The sequence below is a fragment of the Bos mutus genome, chromosome X (genome assembly GCF_027580195.1).
Source record: "Bos mutus isolate GX-2022 chromosome X, NWIPB_WYAK_1.1, whole genome shotgun sequence".
NCBI classification, from domain to species: domain Eukaryota; kingdom Metazoa; phylum Chordata; class Mammalia; order Artiodactyla; family Bovidae; genus Bos; species Bos mutus.
Genome location: NC_091646.1, coordinates 113,921,368 through 113,945,979, shown reverse-complemented (window position 1 = coordinate 113,945,979; position 24,612 = coordinate 113,921,368). Strand labels below are relative to the sequence as shown.

General features: G+C 42.2%; 1 protein-coding gene across 1 annotated transcript in view; it reads right to left on the bottom strand.

Moving 5' to 3' along the window:
* GPM6B (glycoprotein M6B) overlaps positions 1–22,875 on the bottom strand; it is a 161,414-nt gene extending 138,539 nt beyond the window's left edge. The window contains exon 1 of the mRNA XM_070365476.1: positions 22,332–22,875. Within this exon, the coding sequence (XP_070221577.1) occupies positions 22,332–22,335 (4 nt within the window). The 5' untranslated portion in view covers positions 22,336–22,875. The remainder of the gene's footprint in view (positions 1–22,331) is intronic.
* Positions 22,876–24,612: the final 1,737 nt, after the last annotated feature.

The following is a 24,612-nucleotide window of genomic DNA, read 5'->3' as shown; positions in this document are numbered from 1 at the left end:
AGAGCCCAGAAATAAACCCATATACTTATGGTCAATTAATCTATGACAAAGGAAGAAAGAATATACAATGGAGCAAAGACAATCTCTTCAGTAAGTGGTTCTGGGAAAAGTGAGTAGCTACACGTAAAAATGAAATGAGAACATTCTCTAATAGTATAGACAAAAATAAACTCAAAATAAAGACCTAAATGTTAGACTAGAAACCATAAAACTCCCAGAGGAAAACATAGGCAGAATACTCTTTGGCATAAATCTTAACAGTATCTTTTTGGTTCTGTCTCCTGAAACAAAGGAAATAAAAGCAAAAATAAACAAATAAGATCCAATGAAATTTAAAGGCTTTTGCACAGCAAAGGAAATCATTGACCAATAAAGGGGTAACTTACTGAACGGGAGAAAACATTTACAACTGATATGACCAATACAGGGTTAATATTCCAAAACATATAAACAGCTCATACAAGTTAACATTAAGAAAACAAACCTGATTAAAAAATGGACAGAAGACCTGAATAGACATTTCTCCAAAGAAGACATGCAGAGGGCCAACAGGCATATGAAAAGACAAAGACGTTCAATGTCACTAAGTATTAGGGAAATGCAAATCAAAATCAACATCACAATGAGGTATCACCTCACACCTGTCAGAAAGAACACAAATAAATTTGGTGAGGATGTGGTGGAAAGTTTCTCAAAAATATAAAAACAGAACTACCATATGACCCAGCAATTCCACTTTTTTGATGTATATCAAAAAAACACCCAGCATCATTTACAATTGCCAAGATATGTAAGCAACCTAAGTGTCCATCAATAGATGAATGCATGAAGATGTGGTGTATGTATGTACATACGTATATAAAATGCAATACTACTCAGCCATAAAAAAGGGTCAAATTTTGCCATTTACAACAACAACATGGATGGACTTGGAGGGTATCATGCTAAATAAGTCAGACAGAGAAGGACAAATACTGTGTATCATTTATATTTAGAATCTAAAGAACAGAACAAACTAGTGACTATAACAAAAAGGAAACAGACTCACAGATGTAGAGAACAAACTTGTGGTTACCAGTGGGGAGAGGGAAGCAGGGACGGGCAATATAGTGGAGGGGGATTAAGAGGTACAACCTATTATGTTTAAAATAAGCTCTAAGGATGCAACAGCCAATATTTTATAGTAACTATAAATGGAGTATAACCAAAAATTGTGAATCAGTATATTATACATCTGTAACATCTAATCGGAGAAGGCAATGGCACCCCACTCCAGTACTCTTGCCTGGAAAATCCCATGGATGGAGGAGCTTGGTGGGCTGCTGTATGAGTGACTGAGTGACTTCACTTTCACTTTTCACTTTCATGCATTGGAGAAGGAAACGGCAACCCACTCCAGTGTTCTTGCCTGGAGAATCCCAGGGACGGGGGAGCCTGGTGGGCTGCCAACTATGGGGTCGCACAGAGTCGGACACGACTGAAGTGACTTAGCAGCTTAGCAGCAACTTAGCTAATACTGTACATCATCTATACTACAATTAAAAAGTAATAATAACTACAAAAGTGTACATAAAAAGAATGGTTCTTCCAAGTCACCTGGCCCCTAATGGTGCTGAAGGATCTCCAGAGGGGATAAACAATTTACATTACTTTACTGGGTCCCTAAGTGGCAGTCCTCAAGTTGACCACTCCCCTTACTCACTGGATCTGGCCCAGTCAACTGTGACCACTTCCCCAAAATCTAACCCACCTTCAGAAGTGTGTCACTGCTGAAACAGTTAAAACAAATGAGCCTCAGGTTTCTGTCTCCCTTTCCTGCGCTGGCACAAGAAAACAAGTATGAGAAAGAGCATTCCCCACATCTCTCCACCTCCACCATCCACCACTAGTTCAAAACTCCCTGTGGTTATAAGCACCAACACCCGACAAACCAAGTTAACCATACTGTTAAATGATACCGACTGTACCACCTCCATCAAGAGGAGGTGAGGAATGCGAAGACAAAGCCAGAGTCGCACGGGTTCAAAACTGGCCTTGCCACTTCCTGGCTCTGTGACCTCATTGGTCACATCTGAGAAATGGAGAGAATTACACTGGTTGATGCACCTAAAGCACTTAGAGCACTGCCCACACACAGTCAGTACAGGTTTTGTATATGTATCACGTATGTATGCACACAGGTTCCATCACTGGGTCGGGAAGATCTCCCGGAGGAGGGCATGGCAACCCACCCACTCCAGTATTCTTTCCTTGAGAATCCCCATGGACAGAGGAGCACAGTGGGATACAGTCCAGGGATTGCAAAGAGTCGGACATGACCGAGTGACTAAGCACACACAGCACACATGTATCTACACGTATATGTACATGTACCACACATGTACTGATACATGTATCTAATAGATATGCATGTTATATATACACATGCATGTCTGTCACATAGATGTATGTTATATTTAACATATATATTCATTATACATGTGTGCTTAGTTGCTCAGTTGTATCCGACTTTTTGTGACCCCATGGACCGTAGCCTGCCAGGTTCCTTTGTCCATGGGGATTTTCCAGGCATGAATACTAGAATGGGTTGCCATGCCCTCCTCCAGGGGATCTTCCCAACCCAGCGATCGAACCCCGGCCTCCCGCATTGCAGATGGATTCTTTACTATCTGAGCCACCAGGGAGTGGTCTATATGTATCGTGTATCTGTGTATCTCCATTTCTTGACTGATAGACATCTATATTGTGATTTCTTTGTAAACTAAGTAGACTCATAAAAACGAAGTGCCCTTCTGTCCCGAGTCCAAAACCTTGTCAGAGCTTAATCTCCTGCATTTGTAATATACCTAATAATTAAGTGCATCTGCCACTTACACGTCCCCTAAAGGGCTTGAAATGGCCCAGCGGGGTTTTCAACCGCTGTGGCCCAACCTCAGGGTGGGAGGAGGCTGTGGATACAGAGGGGCAAGGCATCCAAGGCAGCCATCTCTAGACTTGCCTCACAAGACTCTGAACTATCATTTTATTTTCTCAGTGACCAAGGGCACTGATCTGAGCCGCCATCAGAGGGAAGAAAAAAAAAAAAAAGATGCTGATACAGAAAGACAAACACACTCTGCCAAAGAAAGAGTTCTGGGACAGGCAGGAATGGACGAAGGAGATGCTCACAAGTGAAGCAATACTCTTTCCCACACTGCCTCCAAGGCTTGGAAGTAGATATTTTAAAAAAAAAAAAAAACAATAAAAAGAACAATGACATGTTTATATCCCCCATGTGGATACAGAATGCAACTTCTGCTTGGATGCATCTATATCCACTGTTACTCCCCACTTATCCAGGACTTGAAATGTTCTGGAAGCAAAACATTTGCAAAACAGTCAAGTACAAAGACTCTGAGTGGTCAACAGCTGTCACAAAGCCCACTCCACAAAGGAGCCACGACGTTCCTGGGCACCCACTCCAGGCTATCACCTGCAATACAATGCAGATTTCTGTGCTGTTTAAGCTAGTTTACAAAGAACATGTATTTGTTTATTTGTGTGTGTGTGTTTTAAGGGGTTTCCATCTTCAAAAAATAAATAAAATCAGGCAGCCAATTGGCTCTCATGGGACCTAACAGCAGAGGGGAGACAGCAATCAACTGGATTTTTCCAATCTAGTGTCTTAGAGCCATGAGCGGAAAGTGGGCACATGGCCTCAACAATGGCAGCTGACTGTAGACACCCTGTATCTTGCCCAAGTACAATTCATCCCCGAGTCCCTCTGGTCCCTCAACACAATCAGTTAAGATTGTTTCACTCAGAGGAACATGGAAAGGACACATAGAAGCTATTTTGCAATATTCAAAAATTTTAGTGGTGGAAATTGAAAATATTTTTAGTGCTTGAGAGTGATAACCTCTGGCATTTCTCACAGCAACTTCTGTGATCAAGTCGTTCACTGAAATGCCAATGAAACGGCAGTATGGACATGAGCAAATTACTTGTGGAGATTTTTACAGCAATCACACAGTAGATATTTTTAAACCAAGTAAGCACAGCCTGCCATTTTAAGTACAAAGTCACCATGGCAACGATAACACAGACCCTGTCTTCTTTACCTCAAGATAAGTTTTCATAGGTAATAAAATTATAGAAATAATTAAATGACGCATTCAAGACTAAACTCTATAAGAGATTAAAATTCACCAGGCATTCAAACAACACCTTAATTAACGTTCAGTTTCCTGTGATGGTGTCGCTGGGCTTCTAAAGAAAGAAACATCATATGATGATGATGTCTCATTATGCCATTATAGTTACTGACATCACTGATGGTTTATTTGGTGATACAATCTGTGGTTTTGATCAGTTTTCTGACCAACCATTTCTATTTTACCCCTAATTAAACTATCGACGAGGATTTGCTACATTCACAAAACGTCCTTTGGCGAAGGTCTGAGTCTCCCCAGCTGAGTATGTTTTGGCTGGAGGTCCACCTGCAAAAGCCACAACATTCAGATATAATGAACTCTGGCATTTGTTCATATTGTCATTACAACAGCTAGTACTTGGCGAAAGAACAGAGATTTGTCCCCTAGCCGCAGAGCACACACACACATCATCAGATGAAAATGCTGTTTTGAGCACATTGCTATTGTTTTATTTTCATCTTATCATAATTTCTCTGCTCACAGGTACATCTCTCCCACCAGAATGCAGGCTCCTCCTCAAGGTCAAGGGCCCTCTTACTCACCACCATAGCTTTTGCATTTACAGTCACATTTGGGTGATGAAAGTGCACAGTGAAAACTGGGAAGCTGACTGGTCAAAGAAGCCAAGTCTCCCAGGATGCCTCTGATGAGATCAACAAAAAGCCACATCACAGCAAAGAACTACCATGGATGTTCAGAGCCTGTCCTTTCTTCCCAGGCCGGGTGGCAGCTGACTGTGACAATGACCAAATGGTAGCCCTTCTCTGTAACATTACAAACACACTTCTTCCTGGGGATGGAAGCATAGACATCTCCCAGTTACCTGGGCACATGAGTTACAGTGGGGCAAATCTCACCTTCATGGTCACGTCCTTTCTTAACTTCTCAACACCCTTGATTTACTTCTTTGGGGAAGCCCCCCAAACTTTCCTCAACTGGGGAAGGGTCAAGAGAAGCCAGACCTTTTATCACAGAGATTTCAAATAACAACAGTACACCAGTATGGTGGACAGTGCAAAGAAGGATCAGGCAAATAACTGGAGGCAGGGGTGGATCCATGGTTGCCAATGGATCACAACTGGAAGGAGAGAGTTTTTTGATTGGGCCAATATGTGGCTCTAGGGTTTTTGTTGAATAACATTTTCAAGATAAAACACCTGCTTCCAAGCATCAGGGTAAGTGCTAAAACAAACAGGGTTCTGATGACTTGCTGTTTCATATTAGGATAAATTCTTAATGCTAGGAAACTAAGATAGGGGTTTCCCCAGTCTTCATTTCATCCTCAAAGAGCAATTTTATATTTATTTCACCTAAGGGGGCAACAGAGAATGAGATGGTTGGATGGCATCACTCAATGGACATGAGTTTGAGCAAGCTCCGGAAGATGGTGAAGGACAGGGAAGCCTGGCATGCTACAGTCCATGGGGTCACATGACTAAGTCAGACATGACTTAGCAACTGAACAACAGCAATGTTCAGGAATGCTAAGCAGGGTAAAATTACAAGACAGTAAGACTTTCCAACAACCTGTGAAATTATGTTGGATTTTTCTCCCGAAGATGTCAAAGGTGCACAGATTGCAAATTCACAGGAACAGAGAGATATAAATACATTTAGGAATAACTCAGCTGTACGGACGTAAAACCTTGACACTTACCTGGAAATGGCCACACTTTTATCGATTTCAACTAAAAATATGGAGGACAAACATTCTTACAAATATCAGCTATCATTAATTTTCTGCACCAAAATTAAACCACTGAGAAGCATTCACTAAATTCAAGTGGAAAAAAAAAAAAAAAGACCAAACTTAAGAGCTTCCTACAATTCCTGCTTAACAATTGCCCAGACAGGTGTATCACATAGCTAAAGAGAATACAACACCCAAATCCATGTTTAGCAATAGATAAACTGGGGGACGATTCTTTGCTTTGCCAGAAAAGCTGTTGAAGGGCAGAATTCTTAGGTTTTTAAATATCTATGAGGGAAACCCCAGGTTTAAAGTCAGAGTCCATTGAAGACACATCAGAATGAGGTTTCAGTTACATCTGCAAAGCTTCAGAGAAAAAAATGAATGGGCATTTCTTTTTTCTCATGGCAATTTCAGGCTGGGAAAGGCCCTTGGGAAGGAATATTTAGGCCACTACCTTCTTTTTAGCTTGCTGGGCAACTATGCTGGATTAGACTGAACTATATGAAAATACCATATTGTACGCCCCCAAATGGACAAATATTGTCTGTTTTACATGCCTCAACTTAGTATCTTCACCAAGGTTGGGAAAAAAATGGAGAAAATATGATACTTAACCCACCTACTGTACTATTCATTAGCAGCTCTTAGGAGAAAATAAAAAGGTTAAACCTATTGCTTGAAACTAAATGGTGAATGAAAAAATAACTGCTTCACTACAATATTCTGTGCTCTCTTCTTTTGTTATAGGACTATTGGCGACTTTCCTAGATAGAGGCTGAAATAATAAATGAAATTTCTCAGGCAAAAAGAATTTTCTGAAGCTGATCATGATTCGGTTTTAGATCATACACACTATCATAGTTTGACTTTTTTTTATCATAAAGAAGGTCTTGTGCAAGGTAAGAGTTCAATGGATTACAACTGGATTCAACAAGCAGGTTCAGATCAGCACCAGTAACTAGTGGCAACCAGGACTAGGTTTGCCAGCAGCAGAGAGGGGCTTGTCCTGAAGGCTCCCATTCAGAAAGGCACCTTCTGAATTAACTCAGCAGCTTCTTCTACGCCTGGATCCCTTTATCTGGTGTCTAGAATCCCTTGCTCTATTTCAGGCCAAATTCTAAACCTTACCATGGGTTCTGTGGTTTAAAGGTTGGCAAAGATTGCCTTTCATGTGTTCAAAAGTTAAGTCTACAACTCAGTAACAACAACAAAAAAACAGAGAACTCAATCGAAAAATGGGCAGAAGACCTAAAGACATTTCTCCAAAGAACATATACAGATGCCCAAAAGCCACATGCAAAGATGCCCAACATCACTAGCTACTAGAGAAAAGCAAATCAAAACTACAATGAGGTCATCACCTCACACAAGTCAGAACGGCCATCATCACAAAGTCTACAAATAATAAGTGCCAGAGAGCATGTGGAGAAAAGGGAACCCTCCTGCACTACTGGCGGGAATATAAACTGGTACAGCCACTATGGAGAACAGTATGGAGGCTCCTCAAAAAAAAAACAAATGGAACTGCCACATGATCCAGCAATCCCATTCCTGGGCATATATCTGGACAAAACTACAATTTAAAAAGGTGCATGCATCCCTATGTTCACGGCAGCACTATTCACAATAGTCAAGACATAGAAACGCCCTCAAAGTCCAACAGATGCAATGGATAAATAAGATGTGGTGCATATACACAAAGGCATATACTTCCCTGGTGGCTCAGACGGTAAAACGTCTGTCTGCAATGTGGGAGACCCGGGTTCGAGCCCTGGGTTGGGAAGATCCCCTGGAGAAGGAAATGGCAATCCACTCCAGTACTATTGCCTGGAACATCCCATGGACAGAGGAGCCTGGTAGGCTACAGTCTATGGGGTTGCAAAGAGTCAGACACAACTGAGCGACTTCACTTTCACTCAGCCATAAAAGAGAACGAAATAATGCCATTTACACTAAGATGGATGCAACTAGAGGTTATCATACTGATTGAAGTAAGTCAGAAAGAGAAAGACAAATACCTTAAGATATGTGGAATCTAAAGGCACAAATGAACTTAACCACAAAACAGAATCACAGACATAGAAAACAGACTGTGGTTGCCAAGAAGGTGAGGCGGGTGGGAGAGAGAAGGACTGGGAGTTTGGGATGAGAAGATGCAAGCTATTACATATATATATAGGATGGCTAAACAATAGTTCTACTGTATAGCGCAGGGAACTATATTCCATATTGGGTGGTAAACCATAAATGAAAAGAAAACAAGAAGTATATATTTTGCATAACTGAACCACTTGGCTGTACAGCAGAAATTAACACCCACACACAAAGTTTAGTCTAAGTAGTGTTTCCCACCTTTGGCACTCTTGAGGTGAGAACCATAAGACTGTGTTTGGGGAAGGGTGGGCTCTGGGTTCATAGGACATTTAGCAGCAGCCCTGCCCTCTACCTACTGGATACCAGTAGCACCTTCCCCCTCACCCCAGCTAACAACCAAAAATGTCTCCAGACATTGCCAACCGTCCCCTGGGGGGTAAAAATCAATTCGAGTGGAAAATCAGTGGTTCGACAAACTCTCCTTCAAACAAAAAAGAACTCATGGTCACTTCTGATAGAACTGTGAGGCCACCGTTTGTCATGAGTCCTGGAAAGAAGTGCCTAACTTTGCCAACATCACCAACAAGCACCTGGGCCAAGAGCCTGCCCAGGTGGCTCGTCCCACCTCTTAAGCCTCCAACCAAGCAGAAGTTTCCAGTCAACAATCCATGCTGTGACATAGCTATTTTGGTCAGTTTTCTTTTTCTTTTAAATGATATCTCACTCATCGTTGTGTTAGGCTGAGGAAAACAGAAATTGAATCACAAAGCAGAAATACCACCATTTTTGCTCAAATCTCCAAGGGCAAAAATAAGATGATAAGAAGTAAAAAGAACTTTCATATCTAGACTTAGACTTCAGTTCTTAAATAACTGTTGGAAGTATAGTTGACTTACAATATTGTGCTAATTTCTGCTGTACATCAAGGTGATTCAATTATATACATATATACACGTTCTTTTTTATGATATTCTTTTCCCTTATGGTTTCTTACAGGATACCAAATATAGTTCTGTGTGCCATACAGTAGGACTCACTGTTTACTTTATATGTAGTAATTAGTATCTGCTAATCCCAAACTTCTAATTTATCCTTTCCTCACCCCTTTTCCCTTTTCGTAAGCACAAGTGTGTTTTCTATTAGACTTCCATTTTAAATGAGTTTCTACAATGAGCGACCACTCCAAGACAAAGACATGTAACAACAACAACAAAAAAAAGTGAATTTTAAGAACGGATTCTGATGACGGGCCTTTCCAGGTTATTCAAATCTAAATATATGGAAGTCCATATGTTGGGGGGTGGGGGATGGTGTCCTGGGACAGCGGGAAATTGTCCAGCAGTCCAGTTCCGTTCTAGCCAGCAGCAGCATCACCATCATCAACAGTAAGGGGGTAATCGTGCTCTATTAAAAATTGCATTTCCAAAGATGTGTTCTAGGAGATGTTACATGTGTGATTTCTGTTCCCATCAAATACATAAATAAAAGTCTGAGGCCACGTGGAGGACTAAGAATATTTCTGTGAAGTGATGGGTAACAGCCACACACGTAATCTCATTTGACAGCTGAACAAATCGCTTTCCAGAATAAATCAAGCTCACACTCCAGTCGGACACTGGCCTCCTCTCAGTGGGGTGAGCAGTATATAAAAACATCCCAGGTAAAGTTTCCCATTAAACCGCTTTGGGAAACCAGGTAATGTTGAATCAACCAAGAAAAGGTCATTTTTATGAGTGACACAGCCAAACATGGAAGTAACACTCCCACACAAGAGGCGGGTTTCTACCGCTCTAGGGTTACCTTTGCCTGGAGAATCCCAGGGATGGGGGAGCCTGGTGGGCTGCCACCTATGGGGTCGCACAGAGTCGGACACGACTGAAGCAACTTAGCAGTAGCAGCAGGGTTACCTTGGTTGCATGGCTGTGCACTCCGACTGAAGACTGGCTTCCTTTCTTTCTCTTTCCACAGAGAGTTTGCATCCTGAATGTAATGATGCGGCAAATATGGCCATATTTTTCTTTTCAAAGAAATCCACATTTTTAACATACTGAGGATTATATTTTCTTATCTTATTAGAATATATCTAGGGTCGGTTGAAGTAAGAATACCTCACTTCACTTCTTATGACCAGGCTGGTAGGTGGTAACTCAAAATCGGCTTTCCCTACAGCCTGTGTATTAATCTGAACTTTTGGTACATTCAGCTGCAATTCGTTGCAGGTCTGTGGAAGGAAACCATGACATCTGTGGAATTAGTTTTGACTCTGATGGATTTACTTTCTCACTCTATAAGGGACCTTCACTAGTTTTTTAAAGGTGTGCAAAAACATTATTGGGGAATGAAAGAGAAGATCTGACTGTGTGAAAACATACACCATGGATATAAATAGAAGGTGCAGTACAGTGAACACAGTGACTATGGTGGAAATTATTCAATAAACTCACTGTAATCCCACTCAAAATCCTAGCAGGGACGTTGGTGGAACATCAACGGCTGACTGCAAAAACAGCAAAAAGTGAAGTGTACATCTCAGACACTTTGAAAGAAGAATAAGAGGACAACACTTCTAGGAGATATCCTGGCTTACTTTAAATATATACTAATTACGACAGTGTAGTCTTAGCAGATGGATGGCAAAATAGACCAAGAGAACCAAACCGAGGCCAGAGATGTAGGCACAGGTACAGCAGAGAAATGTAATGCATGAGATTATATAAAAATCAGGGGGGAAAGGAGGAAATATTAAGAATGTAGTGGTTTCTGTATAGGAAATGTAAAATATAGATTTCTACCTCATACTATACCCAAAAAACTAAAATCCTAATAGAATGAAGACTGAAAACTGAAAACCATACTTTTTATGAAAAACAATTGTTTTTTAAATTGAAGTGTAGTTGATTTACAAAGTTGTGTTAGTTTCAGTGATTCAGTTGTGTGTGTGTGTGTGTGTGTGTGTACACTCTTTTTCAGATTCTCTTCCCTTTCAGTTTATTATAAAATACTGAGTATATTATAGTTCCCTGTGCTTTTCAATAGGTCCTTGAAAAGCACATTTTAAAAGAGAATATTGAAGAACATCTGCATGACCTCGGAGATAGGAACAATTTTAGAACAAGGCTAAAAGGCACAAATCATAGAAGAATAAAGGAAAAGACTGATAATTAGGGCTTTATTATAATAAAAAATGTTCAGCACAACACAAAATGTGCTCAAAGTTAAAAGATAAGCCACAAAAAGGACGATGATATTGACAATACATTTAACTAAGGGTTAGTATCCAGAATGTATAAAGAATTGCTACAAATCAATAGAACAAAATAAATATATAAATGAAAGAGAAAACCCAAATGGCCAATAACCTACCCCAAAGTTTCAACCTTTCTAGGGAAATTCAATATAAAAAAAACAATGAAATACTTCCTACCTATGAGATTCTTGAAAAAAATGTAAAACAGTGAGAACACCAAATGCTGGAGAAGATTTGGAGAAACGAGAATGTTCTGATGCTCCTGGTGACGGTATAAATTGATACCATGACTTGGGGGACAGTGGTGACACTATACAGTTGAAAGGCAGCTCCATGTGATGACAAGGCGTTCATTCTGCAGATTCTGAAACCCAGGACCCGGTGGGGCATTACCTGGACAGACCCCTTCCCCATATTCTCTGCTTTAGCTCCTCTCTGAAGTACTTATATCACTGTATGTATTGTAAGCTGTCTTACAGGCTCCTCCTGGAGCCTAAGGCCTAATAATATTAACTCCTTTGACACCGCCCTGTTACCTCACCTTCAACTAATCTGAGAACCGAGCACAAGCTGATCACACACTGTGGGATGCCCCTCCCTCACCTAGCCTCTAAAAATGCCTTGCTGAAAGCCATCAGGGACTTTGGGTCTTGTGAGCACCAATGACCCAGATTCCTTGCTTGTCGCCAACAATAAATGCTGTACTTTTCCTTCACCACAACTTGGTATCAATAGATTGGCTTTACTGCATGCAGGCAAAGGGATTCAAGTTTGGTTTGGTAACAACTATACCATCACTTCAGTCAGTAAGATGACAAAATACCTCATTGAAGGAACGAAGGCAGCTTACTGGCTAAGTCCCAACACCGCAAGAAGAAAAGTTAATTTGGCAAAAACCATTTTACATCTAAGAATTTTCAGGAAGATAACCGGAAATCATCCCAGGCCTTCAATCTTTTTTCTAAACCTGCACATTGCTTGGAACACCCATTTGGCCATCAGTTCTCTAACTACTGTTAATTGAAACAATTCCTAAAATTCTATCTTCTTCAGGCAACTAATTGGGAGGAGGTCTTAACATCTGTTACATCCTTATACCCTGAAGCCAGAAAACATTCTTACAGATTGTATTCTGAATACACAACATTAACAACTTCCTCTTTATTCTCAAATCCTCCTGACATATTTTCCATTTCCAAGGTGGATAGTGGGGTTACCTTATCTTTATAATCCCTTCCACTGTATCCATGTTTTTCAGTTACCCATCTCATCTCCCACCAATTATTTTCAAAGTCCTTCATACACCTGCTATGTCAATGTTTTCTACTTAAAACAGAGGGTAGGAACCAGTGGCTGATGCACCCCTTAGCATAGCTCTACACATGAAGGCATTTAATAAACGCTTTTTACCATAATGATTTAGAAGCAGGTCTACTTCCAGACAGAAAATATTACTGAGTTTTAACATAATGTTATTCATGTTGATCAAAAGCTTCCAGACCTAAGAGTTCATCCTCTGTAATTCCATTTATATAAAGTGCACAAACTGGCCAAACTATGTTGGCAGAAATTAGGAATGATTACCCTTGGTCAGGGCTGCCTAAAAGGGAGCTTGCAGGGGATTTCTGAGCAGCTGGTAATATTCTGCTTCTTAATCTACATACTGGTTAAGTTTGCAAAAATTTATCGAGCTGTATGCTTAATATCTGCCCACTTTTTACATGTATGTTATACTTCAATATCAAATTTTAAAGTGATTGTATAATATTTGCGCCTCTCGCAAAACATCTAAAAATACCTATGACAAACTATCATTATATAATAGAGTTCAAAACAGTTTTTGGTAATCCAGGACAGTGGCTTTGCAACATGACAGTAATTCATGGAATAAAAATTCATCTCTTTAATGTTCTGAATTCTGCTTTACTTAATCATGATTATTGTCAGAATATGCCACAGGAGAAAACTAAAAGGAAAATACAAAATAGAGGGCTGCATCAAATAAGGTCATCCTAAGGGTGTGAGTTTCTTTGTTAATTACATCTCCATTCTTTGCTCCTTGTGTGAAGGAACAGATGCCTGAATTGAAGCTGCCATTTGAAAATTCTCCATTTAAACAATCTTTTCAGTGAGTCGTGAAACACTGCAGTCCTAAACCTAAAAGGGTGACCTGATACACACACAAAATGGCAGATTTTACAGGCTCCTTCTGACTTTCACTTCCAAGGTTCCTGCTCTTTTTACACTGGAACTGTTTTGCAAGTGTGCTCACATCTCTTGGAGAACACCAATTTAAGCTCTCCATCGGAGGGAAGAAGTGAGGGATGGGGAGTGGGCAGGGAGATCAATGGCTGTTCAAAAAGGATCTCTGTGATCAGGAAGGGAGAATCAGTCCCCTCTCTTACAACTTCTGCATTTCTCAAACCCATGGGGAAAATGTAATGAAGTCATTACTACAGACCCTAAGGATGAAACAGTGTTCAGGAGGTTGCCTTTAAGGCTTAATCTGGGTATATTTGATTACAGCTAAGGGGATGAATTCTAAATTTGGAAAGGCCATCAAGGTAATTAAGGATGTTAAGAAAGGGGACTAGATCCTTGAGGTCTCTCTACTTAATGAAGAGAACAAAGGACGATGAAAACAACTTTGGTAAGCAGAATGAACTTCATATAGATTCAGTTCTTTCAGAGATACAGCATCCTGAAGATCAGAACAATTTACCAAGGAAAGCCAGACACTCGAGGTTTGCTCTCACTGTTGAGATGGTTTAGGTACCATTTTACTTGAAACAAAAATTGAATTACGTGGTGTGCAAGGCTCCCCGCTATATCTCCAGGTTCTCTGATGACGCTGAAAAAAGGTTTAAAACTTTCTTTAGCTAGAAAAGTCAAGTATCCCTTTTGGAAGGATAACAGTTTTAACCAGAGATTTTGCGATCCTGTAGGTGTGCTCAACCAAGTCTCCAATCATGCCATTATTCAGATTTTATAATATTTGGGAAACACAAAAGGCTTTCAATCCCTCTTACTCAAAAGCAGTGGTTCTCAACATGGGATTATTTTGTCTCCCAATAGTTCTTACTTGGCAATTTCTGGAGACATTTTTGGTTGTCACAAGTACGGTAATGTTACTGGCATATAGAAGCCAGGGTTGCTGCTAAACAACCCACAGTGCGCAGAATGGTCTCCACACAACAAAGAATCATCCAGCCCCAAATGTCAGAAAGTGCTGAGCTTGAGAAACCCTGATCTAAAAGTACACTTGAAAGGGAAGGAAAGACTTCTTTTGTTTCAGTGTCTGTCTCCAGTTGCTCTGAAGAGGAAAGCAGAATTCAACAGTCCTACAGAAAATGAATACACAAGCAGATACTAAGCAATAACTCTAATGCAAGATCATTTACAACAGATCTTGGCAAACCAAGTTCAAATACCCGAGTTATAGAGCCATTAAGAGTAAATTTCAAAAGATCAGGTTTAATACTTTTTCCTTTGGCAGATTCTGTTTCTAACCAAGTAAGCAACTTCTATGCTTAGCTGCTGAGCTGTGTCTGACTCTTCTCGATCCAATAGACTATAGACCACCAGGCTCCTCTGTCCATGGGATTCTCCAGGCAAGAATACTGGAGCGGGTTGCCATGCCCTCCTCCCAGGGATCTTTCCAACCCAGGTTTGATCCTTCCTCATTGCAGGCAGATTCTTTACCGTCTGAGCCATCAGGGAAGCAACTTCTACCTCTAGACATTAAAATTCTATTTTCTGATGACTAGAAAATGTACTCCTTTTTAATTAAGTGATCAGCTCATCTATCAGATGTAGTTATCAGATGTAAGCATCAACCTACTAAAATAAATTTTAAAATAAATGCCCAAGATTGATCAAGAAAAATAAAGATACTTAAATTACCTACATTACTAGGAATGAATGTGGGAACATCACTACAGATCTTATAGACAACAGGATTAGATATATAATACAAAAATATTATGAACGAATTTAAGTCAATAATGTTAATAATTTAGATAAGATGAAAAAGTCCTTGAAAAACACAGCTTATCAAACCTGAAACAAAGAGAAACAGAAAGTCTGAATAGTACTCTCTCTGTTAAAGAAACATAATTCATAATTTAAAACATTTCCACAAGGAGAACTCAAGACCCAAATAGCTTCACTGGTGAATTCTTTCAAATATTTAAGGAAGAAATAATGACACTTTCAAAATAATCAAATGTATAAATAGACAAGAACTGGGTTTCATTTTGATGCCTAACCCCTCTGGAGTCACACCAAAGAGATCCTTTCCTTCCCCCAAAAGGCTCACACTTCCTTCCTTCTCCGCTTTATCTTTCAAAAGGGAGGAGGCAATAGACAAGACCAAAAATATTCTTGCAAGATTCAGCTATGTGTGTCCATGTGTGATCACTTAAAGCAGGTTACTTTATGTACACACTTTATGTACAAGATGTCCCCGCCCCCCGCCGCCACTGATTCCTGTCATCCTGCTCATCCTTCAAGACTCAGATCGAGGAAGACCACCTCCCCAGGAAATCCCCCTAAGAAATAGCACTCCACCCTTTTTTCTCCGAGACAGAAGAAATTATTCGACAGGACCTTGTACTTCTATTATAACTATTTATCTGCATCTCTGAAATAACAGTGGTGATCTGAGGACAGCACTGGGTCTTGTTTATTTTTGCTTCAAGATTTAGCACAGTACCTGGCTCATCTGAACAGGACTCTGTGAACGCTTGTTGAGTGAGCAGCTGTCTTAATATTCCCTGAAAGCCTTCACGGTGATGGCCATGTAACCGAACTCAAACACTTAGAAAGGGGCACATGCCTGTTGCATGGCACGGCAATAGGTATTCATTTAACCCAGTTACACAAGTGGAGAGTGGAAGCTCAAGACCATTGTTACCTTTTAATCCTCAGGGCAATAATGAATTACACTGAAACAAACTGTTTCACTCCAAAAATTTTGTGCACTTCAAAAATCTGACAAGAAGGAAGTACTTTTCACCAGAGAGGAAAATATTTTATAACATCAAAAGAAAAGGCTAAAGGCAAAAAAAAAAGTAATGAAATAAAACTCACACTGTTCTTTAAATTGTTTTTGTGTCTGTATATGCCTGTAGCAATCAATTTACTTCGAAAGTGACTTCAAGCCCTGAAATTCTGTTATTCTGGGCTAATCTGTGCTCAATGTATTAATGTTATTAAAGAATAATAATTAATGTCATTTGCACTAGTTAATTTGTTCTAGTTTATCACAGTTTGTCATATATAATTTTATATGCCTTGAAATCTATACTTTTATAATGCAGACAGGCCTTAATAAAATCGATTTTATATGATAAAACCCTTATCCTTTTAACAAATACTTGTGGAGTACCTATGTCAATTATTTGAATGAACATTGGGATAAAACAATGAGTAAAGCAATCTTTGTTCTTGAAAAATTTGACATTTGAACAGAAAAGACATAAACACTAACAACCCAGCTAATGGGAACCAGAAAAATCATGTTAAAATGTTAAATGGATAATATTGGCTTAAAGATATAGTAGGAGTCCTCTTACCAATGTTCACCTAGTGGATCCACCCAATTACCCAATATTCTCTATTCTTTTTGTAAATAATACTGGGCATTGCCCACAGAACTTGGTTTCTAGGCTACTCTCCAAGACATCTACGTATATACTGCTTCTCCCACCAGTTGAATTGTGTACCTCAGAAGTCTATTATATTCTCAAGTCTGTTTATACCAGCTGTACTTGTTACTAGAATTATGACATTTAATTAGGTGTTACACAAGCTAATAAAATGAGCTCCAAAAATAGTTTTTTATTTCTTTGAAAACCAAGTTGATTGGCTTTGAAAAGCCTTAAGAGATGAGTCACTTCGAAAAACAGTTGCCAGAGTAAGTAGGGGCGAGAAAATTTTAAAGGTTTAAGAGGAGTGGGATTGTTGATCTACAAGGAATCTGCACACAGGTTGGTTCTCACTCTACTTTAAAAGGATCAAACTGGAAATCAAAACCCATTGAATTCTGGCTGTGTATTACACGGAAGTCTTCAAGAATTTCAATCAGGGTTCACACTCAAAGACCTTGACTTTGCAACAAAATACTGGTGAATTCATATTTAAAGTTAAACAAAATGTGTAAGATGGTTACTGACAGTGATTCACCCCTTTGGCATTTTCAATAAACCATCAACTACTTGACCCCGGATGCAGCCAATAAGGATGTCCTCTAAGAACCCCTTGGAAGGATCAAGTGGTTTGGGCTAGAGGTTTTGCTAGAGCAAAAAGATACTCAATAATTAATTACTTCCTGTTTGTCACAAACCACACTCTGTGCTATTGGACTAGAGTTTTATGCAAAATTTCCCCAAGACTTGAAGGGCACTCTCTCCCAGACCCAAGGGTGGTCTGTTCCTAGGTCTTTAGACTCAGACAGAGGGAAGCGAACCATCCTGGGACTATTTCCTGCCCAGCTGATCTTCAGGATAGCATTCTTCGTCTCCAGCTGCATCTGAATTCCTGAGCAAACTGCCAGAAGCAAACGTTATATGTGTGGGTCCTCGGCATGCATGCTTCCTTCTGACTCTGGCCTCTGAAGGTGGCCTGGGCCCTGCATGTAGAATCAAGAAAGGCTCTCTGATGAGGCCAGCTCTAAAGACAAGAGGGCAGGAGAAGCTAAAGCTGGAGGCCCTCAAGTGGGTGAACACCCAGTGGGATGGCTGGGTGTCCTGTTGGCGGGCAGATCAAGATCCTGGCATTCAATGCAACGACCAATGATGCCTGTGATGCTGGCTTCAAGGAAGCACGTGGTGTTTAAACAATTAGGAAGCTGTTCTGTCACGTTTGTCAAGCCTAACGTGACCCTCTTATTTCTTTTTTCTAACTTACATCCTTTGAGAGGGCAGTTTTGGGGAGAATGGATACATGTATATGTATACCTGAGTCCCTTTGCTGGCCACCTGAAACTATCACAATACTGTTAATTAGCTATGAAAGTGAAAGTGAAGTCGCTCAGGCGTGTCTGACTCTTTGAGACCCCGTGGACTGTAGGCCACCAGGCTCCTTCGTCCATGGGATTTCCCAGGCAAGAATACTGGAGTGGGTTGCCATTTCCTTCTCCAAGGGATCTTCCCAACCCAGGGATCGAACCCAGGTCTCCCGCATTGCAGGCAGACGCTTTAACCTCTGAGCCACCAGGGAAGCCCTAACTGTCTATATTCCAACATAAAACAAGAAGTTTTAAAAACAGAAAAACAAGAAAGTACATCCTTTTAGATCTGTAAGGGCCCGAAGAAATGATTTTATCAAATCCTTTTACTGTATAGTAAACTGAACTTAAGAAATGAAAATTATTTACCCAAGCTCACATGGCAAGTTCGTGGAATTCCTGAGGCAGGCATCCCAGCCTCAGACTTGCTCTGCTTTCTCTATTTGCTGGCCTTGGGGACTACCAGCTCCAGTACCACCAAGAGCTTGCTAGAAACACAGAAACTCAGACCCCACCCAGACCCAGAGAATCATAATCAGCATTTTGAACAAGATCACCAGATGACTTGCCTGCACATTAAAGAACAGCTCTCAACCCGTGTTTTTAATACTGTTTAGTGAAATGATTGTGTTTAAATTCATAATCCTCATAAAAACTTCCTTATCACAAAAACAGATCTAAACAACTACTTCGTTGTTTTGCTATATCTGATCATTTCACATATAATTTTCATTTAAAATTACAAGCAACTAATGAAACAAAAGTGGCACTTCTCAGATGTGTGCATGCTAAGTCACTTCAGTTGTGTCTGACTCTTTGCAACCCCATGGACTGTAACCCACCAGTCTCCTCAGTCCATGGGATTCTCCAGGCAAGAATACTGGAGTGAGTTGCCATTTTCTCCTCCCGGGGATCTTCCTGACACAGGGATCGAACCCGCGTCTACTGCATTGCAGACAGATTCTTTATCACTAGCGCCACCTGGGAGGCCCTCTCTCTGGATACATGATCCATATTCACTCTGGGTGGATAGTCCACAAAAGCCTCATAAGAGATTATTGCAGGGAATCCATTTAGTTGCCATGTCTTAGGGTCTATAAAGTAACAGGTTCAAAACTCTATTAGGCAACCTGAGTTGCTATCAGAGAAAACCAGAGTTACACCGAATGAGAGTGAGATGAGAGGAAAAGAGAGAGAGTGAGCATACACATGCACAATGGCCAAATGTGGAACTCTTCAGCCAGTGAAATACTTTCAACTGCCTCATTTAGGTGGTGTACTACATACAAACAGTACATCATGACATCTTCCCATTGTGCAAAAGAATCCAAGGTACTGAAGAGTCAAACACACGTCAAACATCAATTGGCTCAATGCATTTACATGAAATGTCCAGAACAGGCAAATCTATAGAGACAGAAAGTAAATCAGTGTTTGCTAGGAGCCTGAGGAGGTACTTCTAATGAGTACAGGGTTTCTTTTTGGGGTGATGACAATGTTAGCTAGTGGTGGTGGTTGTACAACTTTGAATATACTAAAACTCACTGATTTTGTGCACTTAAATGTGTGCATTACATGGTATGTGAATTCTATCAACAAAGCCATTAAAAAAGTCAATTGGCTCAACAATTTTTGAAAAGCATGCTTTCTTTTAAGATGCACTGAAAGATAAAGCTGTACACACATTGCTCATTATTTTCTTTGTCAACGTAAAGATTTTAAATACCTTAAAATTTGAGTCCAGAGGAACTTTTATTTTCACAAACCTCACCCAGTTTACCAGTAAATGAACTGATACCACATTAAGGAAGTGACTTATATAAGAATCAAAGTTCCAGCCAATGGACAAATGGTCAGAGTTTTCCCAGCATCAAATCACTTCAATTAAAACATTCATTGGGGTACGTTCAGTAATTAAATACATCTGGAAAAATAAAACCAGTTCACGGCCTTGTGGTTTATTTACCAAGAATCTACCAAAGGAAATCAGTATGTTTCCTTTCTGGCCTGAGGGGGACTTTTTTTTTTTTCTTTTTTAATGTAAAAGCTAAAAACTAAAACCAAGGAAACTGCCAGAACCAGTGAGGTATGCACAAATTAACATAAATTGGCAATTGAAGTGTAGAAGCAACAATTGTCCAAGACACAAAGTACTTCCTTGAGAACAGGCCTCTGGTTTGGGCTTTTGCTTCATGAGAATCTGGGGAACTTCCACACCTACCTAAAAATAAAGCCCGCCCCCAATTAGGCCCTGGGCACCGTGAAAGCCATTCCCCAGAAGGTCCCCAAGTGGTAATTCGACGCTCAATTTCTAACCGGAACAAATCCGAATGCCTAGGATCAAAAAACAAACAAACAAAAAAAAAAAACAGAAATAACTTTATTTCAGGAAAATTAGTTAATGCCTTCCTCAAGCTGGCACTTTTGTGCAACTTCAACGTCTTTGAGCCAAGCATTGCTGAAATATTGATAGTCACAGGACATGACTAGTTGGAACCTTTGATATTGGGAAACATTGAGGACAGGAGGAGAAGGGGACGACAGAGGATGAGATGGGTGGATGGCATCACCCACTCAGTGAACATGAGTTTGAGCCAACTCTTGCAGATGGTTAATTGGTATAGGGAAGCCTGGTGTGCTGCAGTCCATGGTGTCACAAAGAGTTGGACACGACTGAGCAACTGAACAACAAGTAGGAACATGAGATACAGGTCATGCAATTCTGCCCTTTTGTAGAAGGATCTTATCCTAGCTCACCCCTAACTTTTTGGCAAGAAATTGTCCTGGTGGATTCACGGACCTTATTTTCTTTCAGATTTTGATCACCTAGTAAATTTATAAAATAAACCAAAAAATGAAAAAGAAAAAAAAAAAAGGTTTAACTCTAAAATTCTTTGAGCTTCCTTTTAAACGCAAAATCATGTGCCCTCCTTACAAACCCTCACCAAACGTTTGCTCGGTACAAAATTACCACCCACGCCATCAACAGCACAGGGACTGCAGGATGGGGTAGGGGGCGGGGGCTGGTGCCCGGTAGGGAATGCCCAAGGTCTCCCCAGGGGCTGCAATGGTTAAATTCACTGACTCCCTCATTGGAATGCGGATTCCGAGGGGCTCCTGTGACAGTCTTTGTGGCTTTTGCGGCTGGAGCCTATCAGCCACGAGAGAAGGATAACAGAGCAGGCAGGGGAAACCCTTTCCCAGACACATTTTTCGGGGGTGCAGCGGAACGAGGTTGATTTCCACCGCACTCTTTAACGAGTTTTCCGAGAGACACAGCGTCCCCGTATAAAACATGTTGCAGGATTTCGGGGGTGTCCCCGTGTAAAACATGTTGCAGGATTTCGGAGGTGTCAGGAGGTGACAGACACAATCTTACAGCCTCCTGCTCTCCGCCCCGGGCCAGGTGGGAGATTTTGTAATCTCCAGAGCTCGGCTTTTTTTCACCCCGACTAGTCGATTCCCCAACTGCCTCGGACCCCGCGGGGCACATAGGCTCCACCTGCGCCCCAGGTTCGCCTTCTGATAGTGGAAACGGGGGACAAAGAGCCTCGCCCTCTGTCCCGTCCTGTCCCTCTTCCCTTCCACCTTCTTGGTTTCAAGGCTCACGGTTCCCAAACGAGCTCATGGAAGACCCCAGGCTTGGGGAACTGGGCGTTGATTTCAGGTGGGCTTAAGGCGAACAAGACCCCGGCAGGGTGGGACCGGATCAGACTCGCAGCCGGGAGATCGGGCGACTGGAGAGCGTCCCGGGGAAAGGACCAGGAGCAACTGTCTCTCACCCCCTGAAAATCACAGCAGGAGCCCGCAGCCCGGGACGCTCGGTCCGCCCCCTCGGCTCCCCTCCGGAGGGTCCCGCCCGTCCCCTCCGGCGAGTCACACGCCCGGTAGGGGGGCCGCAGTCGGAGTGGGGACGCCCCCGGGATGGGGCGGGGACACGCACCTGGGCGTTCGGGACACCTGCGCCGCGCCCCTCCCACCTGCAGCCTCCCCAAAACCGGCCCGGGTCGGGGAGGTGCCCCCAGGAGGCCCCACCTGAGCGGGGGCGGGGGCGCGAGGCTGTGGCCGGGGCGAGGGGCCAGCGCGTCGGCTTACCCATGGCTGGAGACGGGCGGGAGGCGCGGGCTGCGGGCGCTCGGGCTCCCGGGGGACGGACACAGCCGGCGGCACAAGTTTGCAGGTCCGGCGGGCACGTGCGCGGGCGGGCGGGCGGCGTTGGGCTGCGGGGCTGGCGGCTGGTGATCACTCCCGGCCGGGGTGGGAGCGCGGCGCGGCTCCGCCTGCACTGGGGGCCGGCCGCGCCGAGAGGGGGCCCTGACGTCAGCGCCGGGGGCTTTGTGCGCCCGCAGCCGGGGCCCCAACCGGGCAGCGCGCGCGCCGGGGTGGCGGCGAAGCGCGCAGCTTCCTCTGGGACCCCCCGGGCGAGTTCCGAGGGGCGAGGAAACCGGAAAAGCCAGAGGGGGGGATGGGGACCGAGGGGAGCGGGCTTAGAGGATCTCGGAGGCGCAGATCTGCGTCCCAGAAGAGAACTCTTCCAGCCGGAGGGGGCCTTGGCAGTCCTGGCCGTCACCCATTGTGCAGATAAAGAAACTGAGGCCCCAGAGGCTGACTCGAGGACCGCCCCGGTGTTTGGCGGCCTCGCCCCAGCCCAGAGTCCTGGAACCTTTGGCTCACGTGGGGGCGGCGGGAGCTAGTTCGTTCCGTGGGTCTCCACCCAGATTGCACATTAGAATCACCTGGTGAGCTTTTGAAACTCAGTTTCTTCTGGGCCTCAGCGGGTGGGACCAAGGCCTCCAAGCCTCAAAATCTCCCCAGCTGGTTCCAATGTGCGGCCAAGGTTGCCACACTGACTTACTTGTGGAAAACAAATGACTTAGAAGGGCACAGATGGCACTCTCCCATCTGAGTGGTGACTGATTTGGGGGTTTCCATAAGCCACCCGATCCCTGGAAGCCCACCCTGGAAGGCTCCAGAAGGCTTTGCCCACCCTCCCCAGACACGGCCTCTCCCAGTGCTCAGTCCTCCTGCTTGAGCTTGTAAGGGAATTAATGGTTTAACAGTGTCCAGATCTTAAATTCCTTCTGTCTCCTTAAGAGAAGAATTCTCCTGTCTCCAAAGGTATTAGCAAAGCTCTGAGATGCCTGCAGTTTCCCCCTGGCTAATGCTTTGTGAGACATTTCTGAGCCTAACCTTCCCCCCTGATAGTTTATGTTGTGTTTCTTCATTGTTTTGAGAATACATCGTGTTACTTGAACAGAGGGTTACATAAACAGTAACAGTAGATAGTCCACTTAAGGGACATTTAAGCCTGAAGAAAGAGGCTTTAGGACTGAGAAAGAGTGGAGGAAACAAACATTTCATCTATTGAATTTATTGGATTAGGAAAGATTTTATCAAGGCAAAGCTCTAGAAAGCCTAATAATATTTTGCCCAAAAGGACGGAGATTTGTGCTAGGCAAATCACTGGCTCATTTTCACAGTCCCATGGGAACAGTCATGCCTAACCAATCTTCATGCAGTAATAAAATGGCAGGGAGCTCATAGGTTTAACTTTTTGTCCTGTTACAGGAAAGTAATCCATTTCAACCAGTGCTGAAAGCACGTGCATGCAGGAATCCAACTGCAGTTGACAATAAGCGGGATCCCCTGCAAAGGGATAAGGGCAACAAGCAGTTGGTTTAAGTCCTGATTTAGGGAAGAGCATTTGATTTGGTTGATTCCTACATCTTGGGAGGCTCCTAGGAGACAAGGAACACAACAGAATGGGACTTGGGCACACAGTCTGAAATAGTATTTTGGCAAGATATGACCTCATTCAGCCACTCTGGAAGCAAGAACTCTAAGGCTGTATGCACTGAGATGAAAAGTAAACCCTTTGGTTCACTTTCTGTCATTCCCTAGAAGTCTTGGATTTTTTTTTAACCAAAGAAAAGAAATAACAGCTGTCCAAATATTGGAGCCAGTCACAATGGGATGCTGTGATTAAAAACCAAGTTATAGCCATTGTGTACACAATGTCAAAGGAAAGCCACATTTTAATAGAAACTTTTACTCACTCTGGAAATGTCATGGACTGATTTCAACAAGCAATTGTCCCTAAAACCCTTAAGAAAAACAAAACAGCAGTTGGGAAATTAGCAAGGCTACTGACAGGGTGTACAAGATAGCTAATATGCACATTTGACTATTAGTCTAAGAAATGCTCTTTTAAAATAATAAACCATTTTTCTCATATAACTAAAACCTTTAAAAATAAAGCAAGACTGTGTTGCCAGTGGAAGAGTAAACTGGTAGGTCCTTTCTGGAAAGATATTTGGCAGGATGTATCGAGAGACTTAAAACTATTCATAGCCTCTGGCCTAATAATCTGCTTCTG